The following is a 22,627-nucleotide window of genomic DNA, read 5'->3' on the forward strand; positions in this document are numbered from 1 at the left end:
AAATGTCGGTATTTGTTTTTTTTCTTTAATGTTATATATCTCCGTAAACCTTCCCATGAGGTCATGTGAGTTTAAGGGAAAAAATCCAGCTCTGTGAGCCAAATGGAGCCTTTGCCACAAACTCATATTTTCAATCCCCCTATATCCTTGCAATCAAATGTCTCAGACCTTAAAAATTTCAAGTCCTGGACTATTTTCTATATTTCTATTACATGTGCATGGATCACTTAGGGCAAAAATCAAATTAACAGTTACTACTGAGTATTATGAAAAATGATAACTTTGACATATTGATTATATTTCACACTTTGAAGTTACGACAGCATTTTTCTAATATGTAATACTCATAATCGAGGGATGGAAAGAGTTGGTCATGGAAGAATATGTCCGCGGGTTTGGATTGAGAGATCCCTGAAATATTCCATCTCTACCCCCTGATCATGTTTAAAATGTAACTGTGTTAATATAGTTATTGTATATAATCATGGCATTATTCAATGCTTTTTACTTCATTAAGCTTAGAAACAATAAAACAAACCGGTTTCTAGTCCATTTAAACCTTATTTCATATAAACAAAATAAAAATTAATATTTTTCTAATGAATTAATTTAAAAACACATGGGCATCATTAATTTAGAAATTTGTGGCCGCAGCGCGCCCTTGCCCAATTTGTTCTAGCTCAGCCCCCCAAGTCTGTCCGAGCTGCAGTGCTCGGTCCAGAAATTTTCATATCCCAGACTAATCCTGAAATAATAAGATTACACCATGCATAGTTTTTTTTATAGAAATGGGAGGGAGAAAAATTAATTTAGATTAGTTTAACAAAAGTGATTCCAATTGATCATTCGTCCAAATGATATGACACTCGATTTTTAGCTTATCATCTAATCAAAATTAAGGTTAATTTCCTAGAGAATGCCAAAATGAAGTATCTCATCTTTTCCCTGACTTTACTGTTAATTCAATTCAAACCCTTGATAGCTACAGATACATTCTTTATATCTATTCAGGTAAACTAGTATTTTACAGATACATTCTTTATATATTTTATTGAGTTTACACCAAAAACCTTTTGTTAATGTTAAATAAAGTCGTTTAAGCAATTTTGTTGAGAGAAGTTTCTAAGTTGTAGAAATGTTTTGTTTTAGTTTGAAAAACTGATTTCTGTATAAAATGGTAATTTATACTCGAATCAGAGACAATACCAATACATGGGCGGGCTTGCGAAAGGATGGGCAGTTTCGTTTTACGGAAACTTTTAACGTTTTTAAACTTTTAAAAGGTTTAACAGCAATATGAGAAGGTTCCAACATTTAAAATGTATTCTGCATGTGATAAATATTGTATACACTATATCTGTAAACCTGAACTATGTTCTACATTATTAATTACCTACCTTTGTAAAAAGCTAAATAAAACCCATATCAGATTTATAATAACTGTGCTGTAAATAACTGCGTACCATGATTAGCTTAATTACGTTGTATAGATAATGACATAAAACTTGTAATTACGTTGATTAACTTTAACTTGTAATATAGAACCCCAAATACATTTAGTTGGTATAAGACTCTGCTTGATTACAGTGTGAGTGTAATCGTCTCTTGGTTTGCTTACATGAAACGTCCTGAATCACACTCTTAAAAGATATAACTAGATTGGGAATTGATACAAACAAAATTGTGTCCGGATTGACATTGAAAGTAAAGTATTGGTACAGATAAAATCATGTCTGGATTGGCATTGATAGTAAAGTATCGTTGACCTGACTAGTTCATATTCCTCGCCGATATCACAGCAAGACAGTTGTTTCGGTATTAATAGTTACAGACCCGGGAGATACCTGGAGTATTATATTGAGTTGTATCTTGTAAGACAGATACCTGAGAATACAGACTAAGACATATCCAGATTGATATTGGCTATGGTATTCATGTGAACCTTGAGTTCCTGGATTGAGTTGTACCTGGATTGATACAGGTCTAAAAGTTTGCTTTTATCAAACATGCAAGTTTGTCACTGTAGAAGAAAATATAAGGCAAAAACGATCATTTTAAAACGATTGTTTTTGGTTCGTTTTTGCCTTATATTTTCACCTAGAATAACACATTTGCATATTTGATAAAAGCAAACTTCTACACACCCCAGTCTGAAAGTTGCATGAAGAGACGGTACAACACTTACTGTGTACTATTCAGTCGTACTGTCCAGTCAGCCTTCCTAGCATAGAGTCGACGTTTTATGCAACAAATTTAGATTGGCAAGATTAAAGGAATCAAAGTAAAGAATACATTTTAAAATCATAAGACTCTTCTCAGATTGTCGTAAAACTTTTGAAAGTCTAAAAATATCAAAGTTTCTGTTAACCGAATCTAGCTATTGCCCATCGCTAAGCTTGCGACGGCAAAATTCTCTTCAATTTTTTTTGCAACTTTTGGATCACAGTGAAACAGAGGTTGCCATCTAATTTTACTTCTAAAATAATTGACTGCCTGTCCTCAGCTCTTAAACAATACACCCCCCCCCCCTCTTACATAAAAAAATACAAACAAATTCCGAAAATACTGAAGACTGTAAAACTTGTGATGTAATCTGTGTAACAAAAGATCAAAAATTTAAGCATGTGACATTTTCTGTAAAACCTTTTCTCTCAGAAAATGATTCGAGAAATATAAAACCTTAAAATCCGCCTCTATCTCAAAATATCCCTTGCCCCTATGGTTGAAAAGTAAAAGAGAATGTTGACCTGTTTAAGAGACCAAACATGCAAAGAGTTGCTACATGCCTCATGCGTTTTTTCAATTTTTCATTTCATACTAGATCTATGTGATGTTTTTATAGTGGACAAATAGAAAGATTCAAATGGTACTGTTGGTAATCAGACATGTTACTCTTTAAATAAGTAATCAACCATTGAAATTACGCTTACAGTCCCTTTTATATCTGTACAGGAGGAAGAACAAGGTATAACGGATCGAGCAGTGGTTAAACCATTGGTAGAGTGGACTCAAGTAAACTTGACCAGCTTTTCAATCTGCTTTTGGGCATACAGCAAGTTTCAAAATGATGCGATGAGGAAATTTACATGAAATTATTTCAAACAATCCATGATTCATCATTCAGTCATAAAAGCTGATAAATTCTGAGAAATTAAAAAAATATTATGTTTCCTGGTTAAGTTCTTTGTTATTCTATCTGTCTATTTCATTATATTTTTGATTCCTTGAAACATTAAACTGGTTTCTTTCTTTGCTAAATCATTACGGGAAGCCATAAAATGACGATATTCAAGGCAATTAAGACCTAGTTTAATATTGAAATTATCTTTACCCGAGTTTCAGGTCGTCTTTACAGTGTCACCATGTAGTTTTTGACCTGAAACCTATAAAATGTTTTTTGTTCATTAGTTTGTAGATTTCTTAACACATTTCATGCCGAATGATTTTAACAGTGAATATTTTTAAACAAAGCTATTCATTAAAAAATGAACATGTAAATAAAGTACATATGCCACCCTGTATATAACATCTGAAGAGGTTCCATCCAACCCTTCTTTTGGGATTAATTCCTTTGCTGACACTGAAAATGGACATGATGGAAGGAATATTAATATTGGTATAGATCTTGGCAAAACCAAACTGGACATGAAAAGGTAAAAAATTCATACTTGATTAAATACTTCCAAAAGCATAAAATTAACGAATTTCAAGTTCAGGGAACATTAATTTCAAACAGGTGTATGGCTCATTTTTATGGATTTTATAATGATCCTGGTATGTTCATATTGAGTTAAAAGTTGATAATAAAAACTAACACACAAAATCTTACTAAGCATGATGAGGACAACAATTCTGGCTTTGGGATTATTTTCTTAAATTTAAATTATAATATAGGAGATCTTTTTATATAAAACACCCTTGACTGTTAACAAGACAATGCCAGGTTTGTAGATTTGGCTAATTTCCAAAACTTAGAAATGGACAAAATTGCGTTTTGGAACTAATTTCCTTTGAAGTTATTGATCAAGTTTTAATGTATAAATCAAATCACTTAAACCATAAGGTTTGGTGATGTTAGTGACTGAACTATCTCTTGCAATTTTAATCAATTAATCTTGAAAGCTTGCGGCATTTAGCCTGAATTGGGGTTATTTCAATAAAGCATTTTATCCCTGTAGTAGCTTTTATAGGCAAAATTGGTCTTGGGAGCCCTTGGTAATGTAAAGTTCCCTTAACTTTCTCTATTAGTACTACTTTCGAGTGATTGAGTCATCTGTCTTTCATAGATTCAATTACACTATATACAAATGGGTCAAAAAATTATCGATGATTACAGGTTGTAATATCTGAAATGATTTATTTTGAATCAAATTTTTTTTTTTACGATCTGAGTTCTATGATGCAACTTTCTAAACTTGTATGGACGATACATTCTTCAGTATGAGTAGTTTAAAAAAAATTTCTTCTTACAGACGCCACAGAGAGACATAAGATTACAAGCAATCACCATCATTATTCTTTTGCTGTAAGCCTATACCCCTTTTATTTTTACTCCCTTTTAGACAATAAAATGTATACCATGTCAATGAATGTAAATACTAATATTTTTTTTCCTTCAAATTACAGTAAAATTGGTCATCGTAAGTGGGATCACATTTGTTGGTTACATTCAGACAACAAAGGAAAGATATATGTCAATGCTGAGCTATCGTCTGTGTTTGAGCTAACAAGTGGAGCATTTGATTTTATGGACGGATACAGAGATACTACATTTGATATGATGCTTGGTCAAGAACCTGATTCATGGATTGGAGATTTTAATCCGAAACAGACTCTACGAGGACGAATATCAGAATTTAATGTTTGGAATTCAAAAATTTCCTTTAACATGGTTTCAGAGATGGCCAAATGTAAAACAAGACACCAGGGAAACATTGCAAAATGGGAGATTGGCAATCTTGTATTTTACAATACCTCAGCTCAGAGTATGCAATACGAGGATTTTTGCGCACCCTCGGAAAAATTGTTTTTAGTATCTGATAAAATGTTGCTGTCAGAAGCAATTGATTATTGCAAGATTCATGATGCTCACCTGTATGCTCCAAGCTCGGAAGAAAAGAATGAACAACTGGGTGCCATGCTTGCTAAAAAGTATAACAGTTGTGTAATCCCTAATATTGGACACACAGAAGGCAAGTAGAAAAATCTGTAAAAATCATAATGCTGTAAGTAGGGATGGATCGTTTTCACTTTTAACCCTATTCGGGCTGAGGGATGGGGGTTCCTGGAACCCCCCCGCCCTATGGTTATTTTTAAAAAATATTGTTTTTTTAATTAAAAAACAATCTTTTAATGAGAGAATACATTTTTTAGTCGGAAAATCCTTAGATCAGAATATATTCAAGTTATTTCTCTCAATTAAAAAGAAGACATTTAGGACAACATTCATAAACTTATTTTCCTGAAAAACATTAAAATTAATTATCATAAAACTTAGATTCATTTCAGGGGCCATGAGTTCCAAAACTTACAATTGGCCCATTTCTAACACCGAGTGTTAAAAAGGGCACAAATTGAAAGACTGGGGTTTTAGAATCCCATCTCACATTGAGAGTAAAAGTCTATAGTAAAATCTATAACCAACATTTATTAACCCTATTTCTGCTGGGGTACTTGAAAACCAGGATATGCTGGGGGGGTCAATTTGAGTTGAAACTAATGGATTTTAAATCGTTTTTAAAAATGATTAACTAACAATTCTAGTTGTAGTATGATCTTAGGCGTACTGTCATGGATTGGAATTCTCAAAAATGAAAGTGGTCAAATTATTAATTTGAAAGATGGAGTACCCCCTAGCTATACTAATTTTAAGATAGCACCTACTGATATCAGTAAATGTTTTCTCCTAAGAACTGATGGTTATTACTATGCTGCATTAAGGGAATGCATCTCGCTTAAGATGTGTTTTGTATGTGCTTTTACAGCTGATCCATTGTATACGCTTAGAGGCACATGTTTACAGTCAACTTACACTTTAAACTATTATTTGGAACCAAACAATGAAGGTATACTATTTTCCATTTCTTTGGCATAAGTCTTAACCATCGATAATTAAATCTGAGTTGAGTTTTTATCCGTTTCTACAGGAATACAATTTTTCCTCCTCCATTTATATGTATACATTTAAACATTATAAAACCTTTTAATCATATTTCTGTTAAGGTGTCTCTTATGTTGGCTATAAAGGAGGGAGAATAGATGGAAACAGTTCTCAATGGTCAATTAGTAATCCAGTACTAAGTGAAGGAAATAGTGTTCTAACAAGTGAAAAGAAGCCAAGAGGTAATAAGTCCCAAACATAAGTCAGTTTAAACATTTTTATCTGTTATTACAGCTCACCCTCTGGGACGAAATATGTGGAGAGTAAATGATTCAACATGCGGTCGAGATAATATTTTGACCCAGCTTACCATATCAGCCTGTAGTGCTTCAGACTACTTTACGTGCGACTCTGGAGAATGCGTTCCGCTCTCTGCTCGATGTAATGGAACTATTGAGTGTTTCGATGAATCCGATGAGCTTAATTGTCTCATGGTAGTAGTTGATGAAACTTACATTAGTGCCTTGCCACCAGAGTTGTCTGATAATTTTAATCCCCTTAACATTAGCCTGGAAATCCTTCAATTTGACAAGATTGACACCTTGGAGTTAACCATAACTTTCACAGTGGAAATAAGAATTCAATGGGTGGACCCCAGGATCATACTTGATAGCATTGAGACAGAGACAGAGCTTGAAGGTATTAAGTTTATTGATAAGATAACAAAGAAATATATATTTTTGATTAAAATAGAGAATGCAAGAGAACAAATGTGGCTTCCCCTAGAGTATGTTGTATTTGAAAATGGACTTCTGGGAAGGACTGAGATTGATGACGATTTTACTGTAACAGCTAACCCAATGTCGCAGCCGAAACCACCATCAAGAGATGACCCTATGGAGTCAATACAGTTTAATGGAATAGATGCTTATCTGGTCATAAAAAGAAAATTCCAGGTCATCAAAAACAACGTGATTGCCCTACACATTTCTTTTTAGTTCTTTGGCATTCTTATTCTAATAGTTAAAAATTAATCATTGTGAATTGTTTTATGATTATAATTAAAAGTCACTATGAAAATTCAATCTAAGATTCATTTTTGTAATACTTGGAGATTACAATAAGAACTTTATGAAATGATTTTGCCTAACAAAAGTGAAGCCCCTTACAATATTTATTTAAGGCAACATTCTTCTGTGAAATGGATATTTTCAACTTTCCATTTGATAGGCAAAGCTGTGAGGCTGTTATCTCCATAAGGTAAACTGTGAGTCGTACAAAGTGCTGGGCCATGGGATGTTACAGCGTTTGCAAACAATTCATTTAGGATTACTAATTTTTTAGAATTTCATATTTTTTAAAAACTAAACATTCCATTTAACTAAAGGTTTTTCCCATTTTTTCTTAAAGTTGCTGTTTGTTAACTGATTGAATTCCAAGAGTTACTTTGGAATAAATTGACTCCTGAAATTTCGAGGATTTTTAATAATAAGTAATGAAGACAACATTTTTATATTTTCCGGGAATGTTTAAAAATTCAGCAACAGTTGTGAAAAAAAGTCTAAAGTCAAATGTTGAATAACAAATATTATGAAATATTAAGGATGTTATATCTGAATAAGAATTTTTAAATTTAAATGTATTATTTACGATTTGAGTGTAATAATGTAACACTGTGAATTTGTATGGCTCTTTGGTATACGTCTTTTTTAACCATTTTCTCCTTATAAGCCAAACAGACAGAAGTAAAATTAGTTGCAATCATTATAGAATTTATTTCGACGTCAACCATTATACCTCCTTTCATATTCGCGAACACTCCCATTAAATTCTAAAATATTGTTAAATTTTTTGAACTATTATTAGATTTTACTATAAGGAAGTTGAATGATTGACTTTACATGTTTAGAACACAAGGTGGGAACAACAGCATAAGGCTGGTACCCTCTGAGAATACCTTACCTGTTGAGTACAACGGCCCACGCAATCTGAAACTATTCAACCTGGGTGATATAAGGTCAACCAATCATTCTAAAATAACATTTTTACCATTTTCCATACATAGTCAATACTCTTCTCTCAGAGGAAATAACAAATTTTAAAATTTCTATAATATAGAAATAAATATTTTACAAAAGAATTTGAAAAAGTTCCCAAAACTCTCTCCCAAAACTCTCTCCTAAACTCTTTAGAGCTTAAAAACAGAAATTTCCAGGACTCAGAGAATGACTTTGAAAAAATCAATTTATTTATTAATAATACTCTAGCTGGTATACTGATCTCTAATCAATCATATTCTAGCTGGTATACTGATCTCTAATCAATAATACTCTAGCTGGTATACTGATATCTAATCAATCATATTCTAGTTGGTATACTGGGATGAAGGGTAGAAAAAGCTTGTTCCACATCAGAATAGATTTGATTAGATTATACTCACAGCTCATCCTCTCAATTTTCCTTCAAACCTTTATACTCTGGATACTGGCTTTCCTGTCCTTCTTTATCAAGGTTAGTTTTTAAAGGGACTTTTAAAGCTAGATTAGTCTTACAGAAACTTTTAATATTTTAGACTTATAAAAGGTTTAACGACAATATGAGAAGAGTCCAACGCACGATGTAAAATTGTATTTTATAGAAGTTTACTTTAATCAAACATTCAAATTTGTTGTCATAGGTGAAAAAAAAGGCAAAAATCAACCAAAAAAAAATTCGTTTTAAAACCTCAAATATGATAATTTTTGCCTTATATTTTCTTCAAGCGTAACAAATATGCATGTTTGATAAAAGCAGACTTCTGCAGAATAAGTTTTAAAAAGTTGGTACCTTCTCATATTCTCGTAAAACCTTTTAAAAGTCTATAAAACGAATCTGGGAAGTGCACATCCCTAACTATAATTGAGTTTTAGTCACCCTCCATACAAAGTTGGCAATACCCGCGGAGTTATCCTTAAAAGCTTTGTTTAGTCAAGTACACAATAAAAATAAAAAAACTTTCAAAATATCAAAACTGTATCATGTTAAAGTTTGCTTTTATTAAACTTCGCAATATCTTTCAAATGTATAAACATTGCAAAACATTAGTTTTTACATTGTTTTTGGATCTTTCTTTGATCATTTTTTGCATAATCTTCGGTCTGGGTCAAACTTTGACATAATGTAAGAAAAGCAATTCTAAAAACATTCGCTCTTTTACTATGCGCAAGATTTGACGACCCAGAAAAAATCTAATTAACCTAAAGGGAGTGACCAGCAATGAATATGCAGTATTGTGTCAATTTTTTTAGGATTTTAGGAACAGCTGTTGAGAAAATAAAAATTAACTCTTATCCTCAAAGTTAATTTAATATATTCATTTTAAATTTATTTTGGTCATTCAAAGTTTTTGAAACTCCGTGTATTTTTTTGGAAAGAATTAATGTGCGGCATTATTTTCAAGCACGCGCAAATCACAACAACTAGTTTTGATTAAGCAGAGAAAATTGTCGTCTTCATACATTTAGATTCTAAATTGAATGAAACAAACTTTTAAGAAATGAGGCGAAATCCAAAAGTGTTGCTCCTATTAATTTCAACCTGTTCTATATCTTTTCAACTATTTAGTTTACGGTAGAATTTTTTGGACATTTTTTGTCGTTGTTATTTAATAATTTAAAAAAACGATTCTAAAAAGATGTTTTGAAAGTCGACTTTGCAATCAAACTCAGTAAATATACGTTGTAGAAACGTTTTATAAGTCTCAAATGAATTCTAAAAAATTTGTACACAATACTACATATTCAGTTCAACCACCATACATTGCCGGTCACTCCCTTTAAGGCACACATCACTAATGATAGAATGCAAGGATATGAGTAGTTGGATTATATCCATTCATTAAAAAATCTGGATTTGAGCTGGACAGCGTTTCATTATTGAACAGCAGTTTCTGAAAATTTAATGAAAAAAATCCATTATACAAATGCAGTAAAAATAGATAATTGGCATGTCGTTAACAAACGAAATCAAACCCTAATGACCAAAATGAGCAGTTATTTCGAATGTTTTAAACAATTTTTTTGATTAAATTGCATGTAGGACATTTCCAAAGAACTTTTTTGATGCGTAATAATGCTATTTGAATTACAACTTCTATATTTTCGGAAATCTTAACCACAAAACCTTTCATTATTAGATGGAAGTTAAACGTAAAGCGGTAAACTCAAATTTTGTAATATCTATACGTTATAAATGTCATTAAAAATCCGAGATCGGTAACAAACAGCAACTCTATGAACGAATAACTGCTTCATATAAACTTATCTGAGGCCGAATAAAAAATTTCTCAAATTTGAGACGCGGTTCCACTTATACTTGCATTACGTGTTTCGAGATTGAAGCCGGCGGTCAATTGGAACCGGTTTTTAGCTGTTCAGCGACGAGTTTTAAATTTGCCCTCAGTTTAGTTAATTCATCAAATAGTAAAGAAATGGCTCGAAAAAAGCTTTGCATCAAGCTCTAATCTGGACTGTTTAAGAGTAAGAAGTAAATTTACACCAGATCCCTCTAAATCCTTAAATGATATTACCGTGATCTTACTGCAGACTACATTTGTTGCATGAAACGTGCTGGGTCGACTCTACCCCAGGTAGCCTGACTGGACAGTACGACTGCAAATCTAAACACAGTATGTGTTGTACCGGCAAGGATCATGCAATTTTTTGAGGGGGGGATTTAATCGGCATAGTTTGCTTATGTTTTTTTAACAAGATTTTTACATTTTTCATATTTCATATTTTTATTCAAACGTCATGTGAGTTACGTCCATTGCTATGAAGACGACTTTTCCGGTACATTGGTTGGAGCACATCGAGAGTAGGCTTATTAAATAACCTTGTTTGGTAGGAAAACGTGCCTCCAACATCTGGGCTGATTATGATTGATATCTGGTTTGTGTGGTTTATTGCCAGGTATGTTAACTTTTCACTTTTTGTAGAAAAAAACCTTGGATACTTTCTTTTCTTTTAAAATGAAATATATGTAAAATAAAAGCGAATTAGAGATAAGTTTGACAAAAACTATTGCTTCTACACAAGGATTTATCAAATATTGTGTTACAAAATCTGCAAATCTCTGGATAAACTTTTACATACACACTTTGGCGTACACATAACAATTAAATATCAATTGGAAATGTATATATTCGAAATAGTAAAATTGGGAAAAGATCAAATGCCTAATTTCAAAACAGAAACCCAGTTTAACTTTTTTTTTGACAAAAAAAGATCATTTTTACTTTTTTTATTGTTTTCGAAAAGCTTCAAATCATTTGACAAGTTTTGAGTAATAATAATATATTTTGTTTCAGTGTGTTCATGATCACCATAATTCACATCTTTATAGAAAATGTTGAGAATGTGGTGAGAACTTTTGTTAAATTAAATTGATTTTTATCTCCTAAACAATCGGCTATACCAACTGTATGTAGGGTATCAAGCAAAAACTTTCACTGAAAATGCGAAAACTATTTTCCGTATTTTGCAAACTTTTTCACGAAATTTTGCATTTTATCGCAAAAATGAAAAACCTCAGCTGAACAATTAATTGCGCAAAAAATTCTCTGCTTTGATTAATAATTTCTCTTCCGTACTTCATTTGCAAAAATTTCACATTTTTCCCCCAATAAAATTCACAATTGTTTTATTTGTAATTTTTTTGCATTCTTTCGCAAAAAAGAAAAGAGCAAAATTTTGTGAAAAAGAGAAAACTTTCGCATTCAAGCTCATTTGTAAATGTCGTCCTCGTAAACACTAAACTGCGTTTCTCTATCTATTAGCCGGGGAATAGGAAAAAAGGGAAGGGAAATGGCGCTGGCATCGCATGAGAAAGCCAGTCACACTGCTTTGCAGACGAGTTCGGTATCACACACGCACACTCTTTTGATACAGACACACACCATGACTATAACAGTCAAGGAAATTGTAGAACAATCTTGTCAATAATAAATAAGCTTGAATAACGAGTAGTTTATTGTAAACTTGAATAACGAGTAGTTTATTGTAACTTGAATAACGAGTAGTTTATTGTAAACTTGAATAACGAGTAGTTTATTGTAAGCTTGAATAACGAGTAGTTTATTGTAAACGTTCATCAAATTTTATTCTTTGCATGAAAATTTGGCTTTACAGTGATGACTTAAATATGTAAATAATATATTCCATGTATATTAAACTTATTTTTAAGTAAACAAGTAGCAATAAACAAATGTACTCTCTTAGACTGTACAAATACCGAGATTCTCATGTACTGTAAATACCTACAGTACACACTTTCAGTTCGGTATTACTTACACACACTCTTTTGGTACAGACACACACACACATGACGTGTCCGCCCCCTGCTATTAGCGCATGAAAGCACAAAGTCAAGAATAATAATAAAGAAAAAAGTCCATAATACCGTTCTAAACCTGGAGGGGATTTTTTTTTACAAACTTATATTTCTAATCCCTATATCTACCCTACCCAATGTTGTAGATCTTAGATATACTAAACTATGAATTCTGTTAGATAGAAGAAAATCCAAGGAGGGTCTATTTGCATTGCATTGAGAACAAATAGAAAAAATATTACTAAATTAACGTAAAATAATTTAGAACTATAATGTTTTGCATGCAAAAGTTGATTGCCTTGCCGAATTTAAACTCATTTTATGAAGTGTCCCAAGATATGTCTTTTTTTAAGCTTGTCAAATACACAATGATAATTTCAAGTGATCCTCCATTTAAAGAGCCAACATAAAGGGTGAACCAAAAAGGGATTAACGACGCTAATTTGTTTCGCATGGTACATGTTTTAGGATGAAAAATACGAAAGTAGGAATACAATTATCACGGATAAAATCTTGTAATGCTTTCATTTAGAAACAATACTATTTCAATGAAGCGTAACGTAAGAAACATTAAAGCCTGAACATCTTAATACCACGCAACGTATACAACATTTTTTTATATCTTTCTTAGAAACGAAACGAATAAACAGTTTTGATTGCCAGATGTAAAATAGTGTAACAAAAGAAGTTATCACAATAACGTTTCGAGAAATTGTAACGTATGAAAAGTTGCATTTTTGTAAAATTTCTAAACGTAATTAAAATGGTTTATAATGGAAAAGTTAATTAAGATAAAACGTAACGTTAACAAAAAATATTCTTTGCAATGAAATTCATTGGAACATTTACCTTGCATGAAAGTTGAACGTTAAACAATTTGTGGTTACATTACTAAAGCTTAAACGCAACGTTGGGAAAGTTTTTCAAAACAGGAAATGCAAAAGCGTAACAGAGCTTACTTTTTTTCACTAACATTTACTAAAGCTTAACGTTCAGTATAAGGTATTCAAGTGCAGAAAATTCATTACGTAACGTTACTCTATGCCATAAAATGTGCAAACGTAACGTTTCAAACGTTTATACTTTTGATGAACACTATCGTAACGAAAGCTAAAATCTAGAAAAAACAAAACGTTGACATCTCTAGCACGTACGAGACGTAAGTGAATGAAAGAGTACATTACAGAATTCGTAATTATGCTTCTAGCTCTATATAATGTCTGCACCAAGTTGTTGAACATCTTTTTCTCTTCCATCGATTCAACTGTCAGATTCAGTTGTCAGATTCCGTCGTCAGACTCAGCTGTCACTGTCAGAATCAATTGTCAGATTCAGCTTTCAGACTTTTCCGTCAGATTCAGCTGTCAGACTTAGTTGTTTTCTGTCAGTTTTCAGCTTTTAGCTGACAATTAAATAAATTACATTTAAAATACATAATTTATGTTTGTTTAGCCCATGCTGAAGAGTCGACACCTAAAGCTCGCTATACCGATGAAGAAAACCTACTTAGACAAGCTGAAGAATGATCTGAGGATGATGGGGAAGCGAGATCTACTGAATCTATTGGCAGAACTAGTCTTTTTCACAAAAACAGTTCTTTTTATCTTTATCTATATCATCTGCAGTGCAGTAATGCATTGATTTAATCCCCATGCCTTCTGTGGTATTAAGACATAACCTTACACCTTACCTCTAAAAGCCTCATACCTTTCAGCTACCCCTTTGCCCTCACCCCTTCCAGATACCCCATAACATGAATACTTCTATTCTAAAAAAGATTTAATTCATGCAAAAAGTAAACAGTAAAATAATCAAAAAGGTAAATTAGTTTTTACGTTGTTTTAACTCTATTATTAAATTTTACTTGAGTACAATGAATGTTTATGCTTTGCTCCGTGTTTGAGAATTTGATTAACTACGCACTCATGCTTGGCATTTTCAAAATCTTTCAAAATTCAATTTTTTATCCCTTTTGAACTACATTACCGGCCTACGATTCCCCAACTGAGGGAGGTTAAGTTACATGATGTTCCTTGGTACAATTAAGTACAATAACCACCCGTGAATAAAATTGCACATTTTCATCTTAAAAGTGGTTAAAATTGTGTAAAACTACCCCCTGGCCCCAGGCCCTNTGAAATATTAAGTTACTAAACTGTACCGACAATAAAGTTAAATAAAATCCAGCTATGCAAAGTTTTTGGAAAAAAAAATTCTTTCATTTTCATAACAATACAGGGGCCACATACCAATACAGGGGCCACTTCTGTAAAACTGCTTTTCCGGAAATTGCAAATTATACTTAACCACGGGTTCTCTCGACCAACCCTCCCACTTCTGCCCCTTTATTAAAAGTAAATTCACCCTAAATCAAGCATAAAGTCGGACCGCGATAACCTTATTGCACCGGCTAGTCCTGTCCATAGAGCCAGGTACAGTACATACTGGGAACGGAAAGGTTGACCCGGCTCGGAAATTCAAACGTACTATAACGGCTGCCCGTGCTTGATTATGAATCCTTAACTTCCCAGTACTTGCAGAAGATAATAGAAAACCAAAATAATTTCTTTTGTATTGCTTATTTGCACATTTATAATATTTTTTCTATTGCTTTTGGCTGATAAATTGCATTATATGTAAATTATTATGTGTATAATAATACAAAAATTCAAATTGAGTTTTTAAATATATAATAAAAGAGTGATATGCTATGATGAAAATTTTGTCAATTTTATCAAAGTTTGAAATAAAGAAATTTAAATTAAACATTTATTTCTGATAAAGTGTGAACTAGATATCAATGTTTAAAATTTAGAAAACTGATTATTTTTAATTGTGGTCTCTCTGCAAAAGAGACTTTTCCACTGCAAGAAAACATATAGAAATTATCAGATATGAACACTTTTCCAACACTAGAACATCGACAGTATCTTTCATATTCAAAGAGAATAGAATATATATTAGAGGGGAATTTAGGGAATCTCTTGGTACGAATTTTTTCAGTCCCTTTCAGCCTGAAAGGGAGTTCAAAGTGTGCAAATCATGTAAATCTTCACAAATTATATGCAGTAGAGTACATTAATACAGTATGTTCCCTAGACTATTCATTTCAATTTCGAATTTTTTAAAGCTGTTAATAAACTTTATTATGAATTAGGTGAATAAAAACATCATTTGATTTATAGTTATAACGGAAAATCATCGTTTGTATAGTGAAAGGCATAGAGTCTATGTGAAATGATCATTGGTCAACTATGAAACCAGCCTATTTCATAATTTGGGTTTCTTTTAACATTAATTTTAGATTTTCTATAAAATCATATTCCAGGGCTCAAAAGGTTATATAGCATAAATATGTGAAGTATATATTCTATTCTCTATGTTCATATTACTAATCATGATGATCAACGAGGTTATAGTGTATAGAGTGATGATGTACGCTAATCCTTTAATAATTGAATAGGCCGCGCCATCAACTATACCGAGAGCGTACTGCATATTTGTTTATTATAAGTTGATTCTGGCCTAACCTTATAGTATATCAATATTGGTAAACAGTTGTAAGTGTACAGTACAACTAACTCAGCACACAGGTAGAGAACTACAGAGTGTCCCACGAAACATGACATTTAATTAATAGCTATTTTTAGTTAAACAAATCTTTTGCTTAATTAAATTTTACTTAGAAATCAATTTTGATATAATATGACTCCCATATAATATTTTTATTGATCTTTGGTATCACACAACATAACAAATTATGTAAAAAGACATTCTAAACTATTCACCATCTGTCATGTTTCGTGGGACACCCTGTATCATCCCCCCTGATGATGATGGTTTCAAGAGTATGGTTCTGAATCGGGCGTTGTTGTCTTAGAATGGAGGTTCACTTGAAATTTGGCTTACCTTTAAACAATATTTTTTGAGTGAAACGAAGACAACAACAGGGGCTGGATGTTATGAATTTTAGCCAGGTCTAAAGACGGTTCAACCACCTATTTCAATCAGTGATAGAGGATTTGTCCATGACCTGAGATGAACAAAGTTCGTTTTTTAAAAGTAGTCGTTTTTAAAACGATCGTTTTAAAAAACTATCGTTATTAAAAACGATCATTTTATAAAAATCGTCGTTTTGTTAACGATCGTTAACGACGACCCTTCGTTAACGATCGTTAACGACAAACTGTCGTTAACGATCATTAACGAATCGTATAAAAAACGGTCACAAATCGTTTTTTAAAAAACGATCGTTTTCTAAAACGATCTTTATTCGGTTTTTAAAAGTTCAAAACGAGTGGGTCGTTTTTAAAAACGATCGTTTTTTTCCAAAAACGAAACGATCGTTTTCAAAAACGATTAAAAACCCTAACTGCACAACTACGGATAAGTATTTGAACCGACGGTAGAAAGTTCAGCAACCTAACTAAAATTCAAAAAATTTGGTCCCAGAATTTTAAAATTATACCGGATTTGACTTCAAAGTAAAAAGTGTAACCTCCTTTTTTTGATGCCGTTCATTTGGAAAAATTAATGTTGACATGAAACGCTGGCCAGCTAGGTTCATTTTTAAACATCTCATGAATATTTCAAAAGGTAAACAGTATTAAAAGCAAATTATACCTTATCTTTCATTTCGTTTTTCACATGAAATACAAAATGAATTTTTAGCTTCATTTTGATTTAAATTTTTCATTATTAATTTCTAATAACTTTTAAATTATTATTAAAACGCATTATTATAGTAATTTTATTGGTAGTGAATACAGAACACACTTTAATATTAAACTTAACAAAAATAGAAATCTTAACTTTTACTTTATTTCGAAAAAAAATAATACGATAATTGACTAGTTTCACGGAAATCAGGTACATTTTGAATCAGCATAATTCACACGAATTTAAACAATTTCAACCAAAAATGCCAGGAAGGAAAATCAGGGCAGTTAAAGGCATAAGCCAAGCCACAGCCATTATAATAGCAGGTCCTGTTCCAAGTAAAGACATCAAACCTAAGATATTATAAATATAGAAATCCTTTGACATTTTTAAATTATTGCATTTGTGAAGAATTTGGTTTTGGAAGCAAAAAGATTATTTTAATATCAAAAATAAATGAAGCCACATCTTTTTTGAAGAATCCATGATGAATTTGATTTTCCAATAAAATTATATAATAAAATTATCAAATTTTGAAAGCAAAACAACGGCCAATAGGGTTAGTAACTAATTTGTTATAACGCGTTGCATGTAAAACATTTTTTTTAATTATGAGCTTGGTAAACTTTATTTTCCTCAGATACAGGGTGTCCCAAAAAACATGGGAATTCAGTGACGAATTCGATAACGAATTTGTTATGAACTAGTATTGTAATACCTAATTTCAAAAGCCATAATATTATTATGTCCGCTAGAGTTTATTTTATGAAAAGGGTAAAAGACTGTAAAGATGTGTCTATAATGTCTACGCAAGATGAACAGTGAAGACGGACAAGTTTACTCTGTTTGTATACTGCAATTTTCTTGTTTTACTAAGTACAACTGAAGAATCCATGATGAATTTATTTTTTGAATAACATTATATCGTTGTTTTGTTTTAAAATTATTAAATTTTAGCAAGCAAACCAACGCCCAAAAGGGTTAGTAACTAATTCTAAAGAACGTTGCATGTAAAAAAAATCTTTTTGGAATTATGAGCATAAACTTTAATTTTCTCCGATATAAATATCTGCTCATAATGTTAATGTTTAAACTGTTTTTACTAATTACTTAATTAAAGAAACCTGTTATAAAGGGAAGACCAAAAACAATTGAAAGTCCAACGTTTTGTTCGCTAGCAGCCGGAGGGGTCACCTGGGCTAGGGCGTTAATACCATCCTGCAAACTCTCTACTATCTAAAAAATTCTAAATTGAAATTTTTATAACAAACTAAAGATACAGGGGAAGCTACGATGAATGAGCCTTTGTAAATCAAGCATTGCCATGGAGCATGGGCATCCGTAGTTAATTTGAATTTCCGATCGCCGGGTCAACCTTTCCGGTCCCAGTTTGTACTGTACCTAGCTCTATGGACAGGACTAGCCGGTGCAACAAGGTTGTCGCGGTCAACCTTTATGCTTCATATAGATTGAATTTACTTTTACTACAGGGGCAGATTTTCGTGAGAGGGTCACTTAAAATTACGCACACAGTCCCTTTTTCCTGATGAACTAAGTAATTTGACAGAAAATAAAGCGATCATCAAATTGAACTGGCATAATGGATGTATTGAAGAACAGTTATGATCATTAAAAACCAATGTGCATTTAAAGTTTTTTATTAATTGAAATTTTCGTTTAAGGATAAGACTTTATCAATGAAAAACTGTTTAAATTCAACGATTTGAAGGTTGAAGTAATGGTCTGTCTAAAATAAGCCTTTAAATACTAAAAAGTTTTGTGAAGAAAAAAATTTTAGGCCATTGAATTATTTTTGTCAGAAAACAAAATGAATCGATTCCGTTCCGTGGGTAAACCTGGAAACAAGGCAAATTCCATACTGAAGAAGTCCATAGATAAATAAATAAACACAGATAGCTTATGTATGCAAAATCACCAAAAATTGTACAGTCCGTGAAGTTTCTCTATGCAGAAGTCCGATAGCCACGTTTTTTTTAAATCAATACAGAATTTATATAAATATATTTTGTAAAAGAGAAGAAAAAATTAAACAGTTATACTATATACTATATACTATATATTATATACTATATATATACTATATACTATATACTATATACAAAAAAAAACAATCATGAGTAATTTTGGGTTTTAAAACTGTGCCTGATTGGCAAACTTTGGTTTGCATGGGTATATACAGGGGCCAAATTCCCCCCCCCCCCCTCCCCCCCGGTCTCCCAAGAAATTATATTTTTCTCATAGAAACCCCGTGATTTTAGCAAGCTACCCCCTCCCCCAAATTTAATTACTCAAAACAGTTTATAAACCTCATACTTTTAGGTGTCGGTCACTTTCCATAATTTGAAAATGGTTAAAGACTGGTACTTTTAAAATTGAACTAGAATAAAAAAGTTTATTCATACCAAGGGTTTACTGACATAGGGTCAAACAGCTTAGGATAAACGACCCAGGGTCAAACAAATTAGGATTAAACGACCCAGGGTCAAACAACTTTGGATTAAACAACCCAGGCTCAAACGACAAACTGTCAAAAAAGTGACAAAGGATAAAGCGACAAAAAATCAATACAGAAAGAAAAAATTATGTATTATTTCAGGGTTTGATTAAGCTAAGACAATTTCTGGGCTAGCGGCTAGGACAGGCTAAGGGGGCGGATAGTAGTTCAAATGTTAAAACATAACATAAAAATATGTATTTTTTCAGAAGTAGGTTGAATTAAGACAAATTCTGGGCCTAGCGCTGCGGCTAGTAGTTCAACTGAACATAAAACATAAAATAAAAATATGTATTAATTTAGGGTTTGGTTAGGTTAACGTAATTTCTGGGCCGAACGCTGTGGCCAGGATAGGCTAGGGGGCTGAATGCTGCGACTACTAGTTCTAATGTAAATTCAAATTAACTAAAAATAGTCTAAATGAAATTTTGCACGTTTGTCGCACTTTGACCCTTAGTTTTTTTACTCTTTGTCGTGTTTTTTATCGTTTGTCGTTTGACCCTATGTCGTTTGACAATAGGTCGTTTAACCCATAGGTTGTTTGACCCTTTGTTAGTGAATCATACCAAGAGGTGGCAGAGTTGGTTCAGTGACTATTGTAGTTGTAGTTGTAGTCGTTGTTGTTGTTGTTGTTGTTGTCGTAGTCGATGTAGTTTTTGTAGTAGTGGTTGTTGTTGTTATTAAATCTGACAAAGGAACTGGATCTATCCCAGTCAAAACTAATTCTGGAAAACTGTCTTGTTCTGTTGGAGTTGGAGTTGTCAGGGTATGGTTATTAATTGGGAAATAGGTGATAAATGGTCTCTTAGTTGTTGTTGTTGTTGTAGTAGTCGAAGTGGTAGTTGTAGACGTTGTTGTTCTTGTTGTAGTTGTTGTTGTTGTTGTTGTTGTTGTTGTTGTTGTTGTTGTTGTAACAGGTGTTGATGTGAAGGCTGGAAGAACTGGAAAAGGATATTCTGGCAAACTGATCGAAATATTAGAAGAAGAGGTTGTTTCCTACAAAGAAAAGGTTTAAAAGCAAAAATATTTTTTATAATTGTAAACTAAATTTCTTACCAGCATTTCCGGATTGACTGTTGGTTTGATAGAGACTAGAATAGCTGGTTGAAAGGTTGGTTTGTATTGCGGAGGTTTGGTGATAGGTGTACCCCCAGTAGAGATCTGAAGAGGTCTAGAGGTGGTTAGTCCAACATCAGGCCGATATGTAGGTTTATATTGTGGAGGAAAGCTTGTAGTAGGTAGAGTAGCTACCATGTCAGGTCTCTTCATTTCATCTATGACATTTTCACCTTCGATGAAATCTTCATCAGGCCGCTTCATTTCATCAATGACATAATCCCCTTCAATGAAATCTCCTGGTGGCCGCTTCATTTCATCAATGACATAATCTCCTTCAATGAAGTTTTCATCCGGTCGCTTCATTTCATCAATGACATTATCCCCTTCAATGAAGTTTTCATCCGGTCGCTTCATTTCATCAATGACATTATCCCCTTCAATGAAATTTTCATCCGGTCGCTTCATTTCATCAATGACATAATCCCCTTCAATGAAATCTCCTGGTGGCCGCTTCATTTCATCAATGACATAATCACCTCCATTTAAATTGGTGGGCCATTTAATGTCATTTTTATCAGGTCGTTTCATTTCTTCAACCCCATAGTAATCATCATAGTATTGTGGCCTTTTCATTTCATCAACTGAATAGTCATTGTAGATAAAGTCTGCTGTGGGATTTTTAATGTCATCACTGTTATGATCAGCGTCCGTGAAATCATAATTAGGTTCCATCATATCGTTTATCACATGTTCACCTTTTACATGACTAATATCTAGTTCTTTAGTAGTGTTGATCACATTTTTTTCTTTAAAATTCAACTTTATTTTGTTCAACACGTTTTTCTCCCAATCTGAATATGGCTTGGAGTTCTGAAGTGGATTGTAGCTGGTTTTTTGAGGAAAATAATTAAAAGGTTTTTGGCTTGTTTTGACAGAATAATTTGGGCTTGTAGTTATTTCTGAATCTTGGTTTTTATCAGTCAACGAATGCCAAGTAATAAGCTGAGGCTTTGGGGATAAGGTTGGACTGTTTGGATTATAATAACTCACTGTAGATCTCTTTTCTGAGTCTCTAATTTTGTCTCTGGAATTTAAATCCATGTTTTCACTTTTAGTACTGAACTGTGGCTTGTTTGGAGGTTTCCCTAGAAGTTGTGGGTAGTTTTGGAGAGACAAAGTTTTAATAATCTTGTCAATGTCATCACTAAAATATCTTGTTTATTTTTCATTCAAAAATAAGATTTTGTAATTAACAAAAAAAGAAGATTAGCAGATTTAATCAATATTAGAACATGTTTAATCAATCTTAACCCTATTCCTGCTGGGGGCGGGGGGTCAATTTAACCCCCCCTTGTACTTGTACTGCCTGAGTCCTCTGCAGGCACACTTCCTGAATGACTACTTTTTCCTGAAACAAACTAAATCTTAGTTTTGACCCACTTTCAGTTGTACGATTTTGATAACTTTTTGGAAAACCTATGAGATAAGGAAAGTATTGCACAAGTTTTGCAAAGAAATTTTTCAAATTACTTGCAAACAGCCTGTCAAAAGAAATTTAAACATTTTAGTTTTTCTTAATTACATATCTGGATATTTAAAATTTTGAAATTTTTTTTTCACATTTGAAACAGCATGGTTTAGGGCTTTTTAAAAATGTATATTCATTATTTTTGTATTTTTTTGCAAACATTTTTACTATAAAACTGAATTTTGCAACAAAAATAAAATTTTTTTGCAAATTTGCATATTTTTTTTGCAAATTTTAAAAGTAGATCTTAAGAACTTCCAATGATGTATCATTTGTCATATTTGGACATCAAACATGGGATTTAAAGAGGGAGGGGGGGGAGTCAAATTGACCCCCCAGCGTATCCTGGTTTTCAAGTACTCCAGCAGGGATAGGGTTAATGTTTAATTGATATTAG

The 22,627-nt window shown here is 32.5% G+C and overlaps 2 protein-coding genes across 2 annotated transcripts; one reads left to right on the forward strand and one right to left on the reverse strand.

Annotated features, from left to right (window-relative positions):
- The first annotated feature begins 898 nt into the window (after positions 1 to 898).
- On the forward strand, positions 899 to 8,623 carry LOC111711651 (uncharacterized). Its single transcript, XM_023486042.1, has 11 exons — positions 899 to 1,011; positions 2,953 to 3,077; positions 3,504 to 3,653; positions 4,627 to 5,192; positions 5,781 to 6,065; positions 6,223 to 6,342; positions 6,395 to 6,799; positions 6,854 to 7,056; positions 7,284 to 7,360; positions 8,010 to 8,117; positions 8,470 to 8,623. Exons 1-11 carry the CDS (start codon positions 925 to 927, stop codon positions 8,621 to 8,623), a joined length of 2,280 nt encoding a protein of 759 aa, XP_023341810.1. The 5' UTR covers positions 899 to 924.
- Positions 8,624 to 20,195: 11,572 nt separating this feature from the next.
- LOC111711652 (general transcriptional corepressor trfA) lies at positions 20,196 to 21,902 on the reverse strand. Its single transcript, XM_023486043.1, has 2 exons — positions 20,700 to 21,902; positions 20,196 to 20,639 (listed from the first exon to the last, which is right to left on the reverse strand). The coding sequence occupies exons 1-2, from the start codon at positions 21,801 to 21,803 to the stop codon at positions 20,196 to 20,198; spliced, it is 1,548 nt and encodes a 515-aa protein (XP_023341811.1). The 5' UTR covers positions 21,804 to 21,902.
- Between the last annotated feature and the right edge of the window lie 725 nt (positions 21,903 to 22,627).

The sequence above is a fragment of the Eurytemora carolleeae genome, unplaced genomic scaffold (genome assembly GCF_000591075.1).
Source record: "Eurytemora carolleeae unplaced genomic scaffold, Eaff_2.0 scaffold1148, whole genome shotgun sequence".
In the NCBI taxonomy this organism is placed as follows: Eukaryota; Metazoa; Arthropoda; class Copepoda; order Calanoida; family Temoridae; genus Eurytemora; species Eurytemora carolleeae.

What these genes read in the sequence shown, in the direction of transcription:
- LOC111711652 (XM_023486043.1), bottom strand. Translation starts at nt 21,803, where the DNA reads ATGGATTTAAATTCCAGAGACAAAATTAGAGACTCAGAAAAGAGATCT. An exon ending in CAGTCAATCCGGAAATGCTG is followed by an intron (nt 20,640 to 20,699) that starts GTAAGAAATTTA and finishes TTTTCTTTGTAG; the next exon opens with GAAACAACCTCTTCTTCTAA.
- LOC111711651 (XM_023486042.1), top strand. Translation starts at nt 925, where the DNA reads ATGAAGTATCTCATCTTTTCCCTGACTTTACTGTTAATTCAATTCAAA. An exon ending in TTTGGAACCAAACAATGAAG is followed by an intron (nt 6,066 to 6,222) that starts GTATACTATTTT and finishes ATTTCTGTTAAG; the next exon opens with GTGTCTCTTATGTTGGCTAT. An exon ending in AAGTGAAAAGAAGCCAAGAG is followed by an intron (nt 6,343 to 6,394) that starts GTAATAAGTCCC and finishes CTGTTATTACAG; the next exon opens with CTCACCCTCTGGGACGAAAT.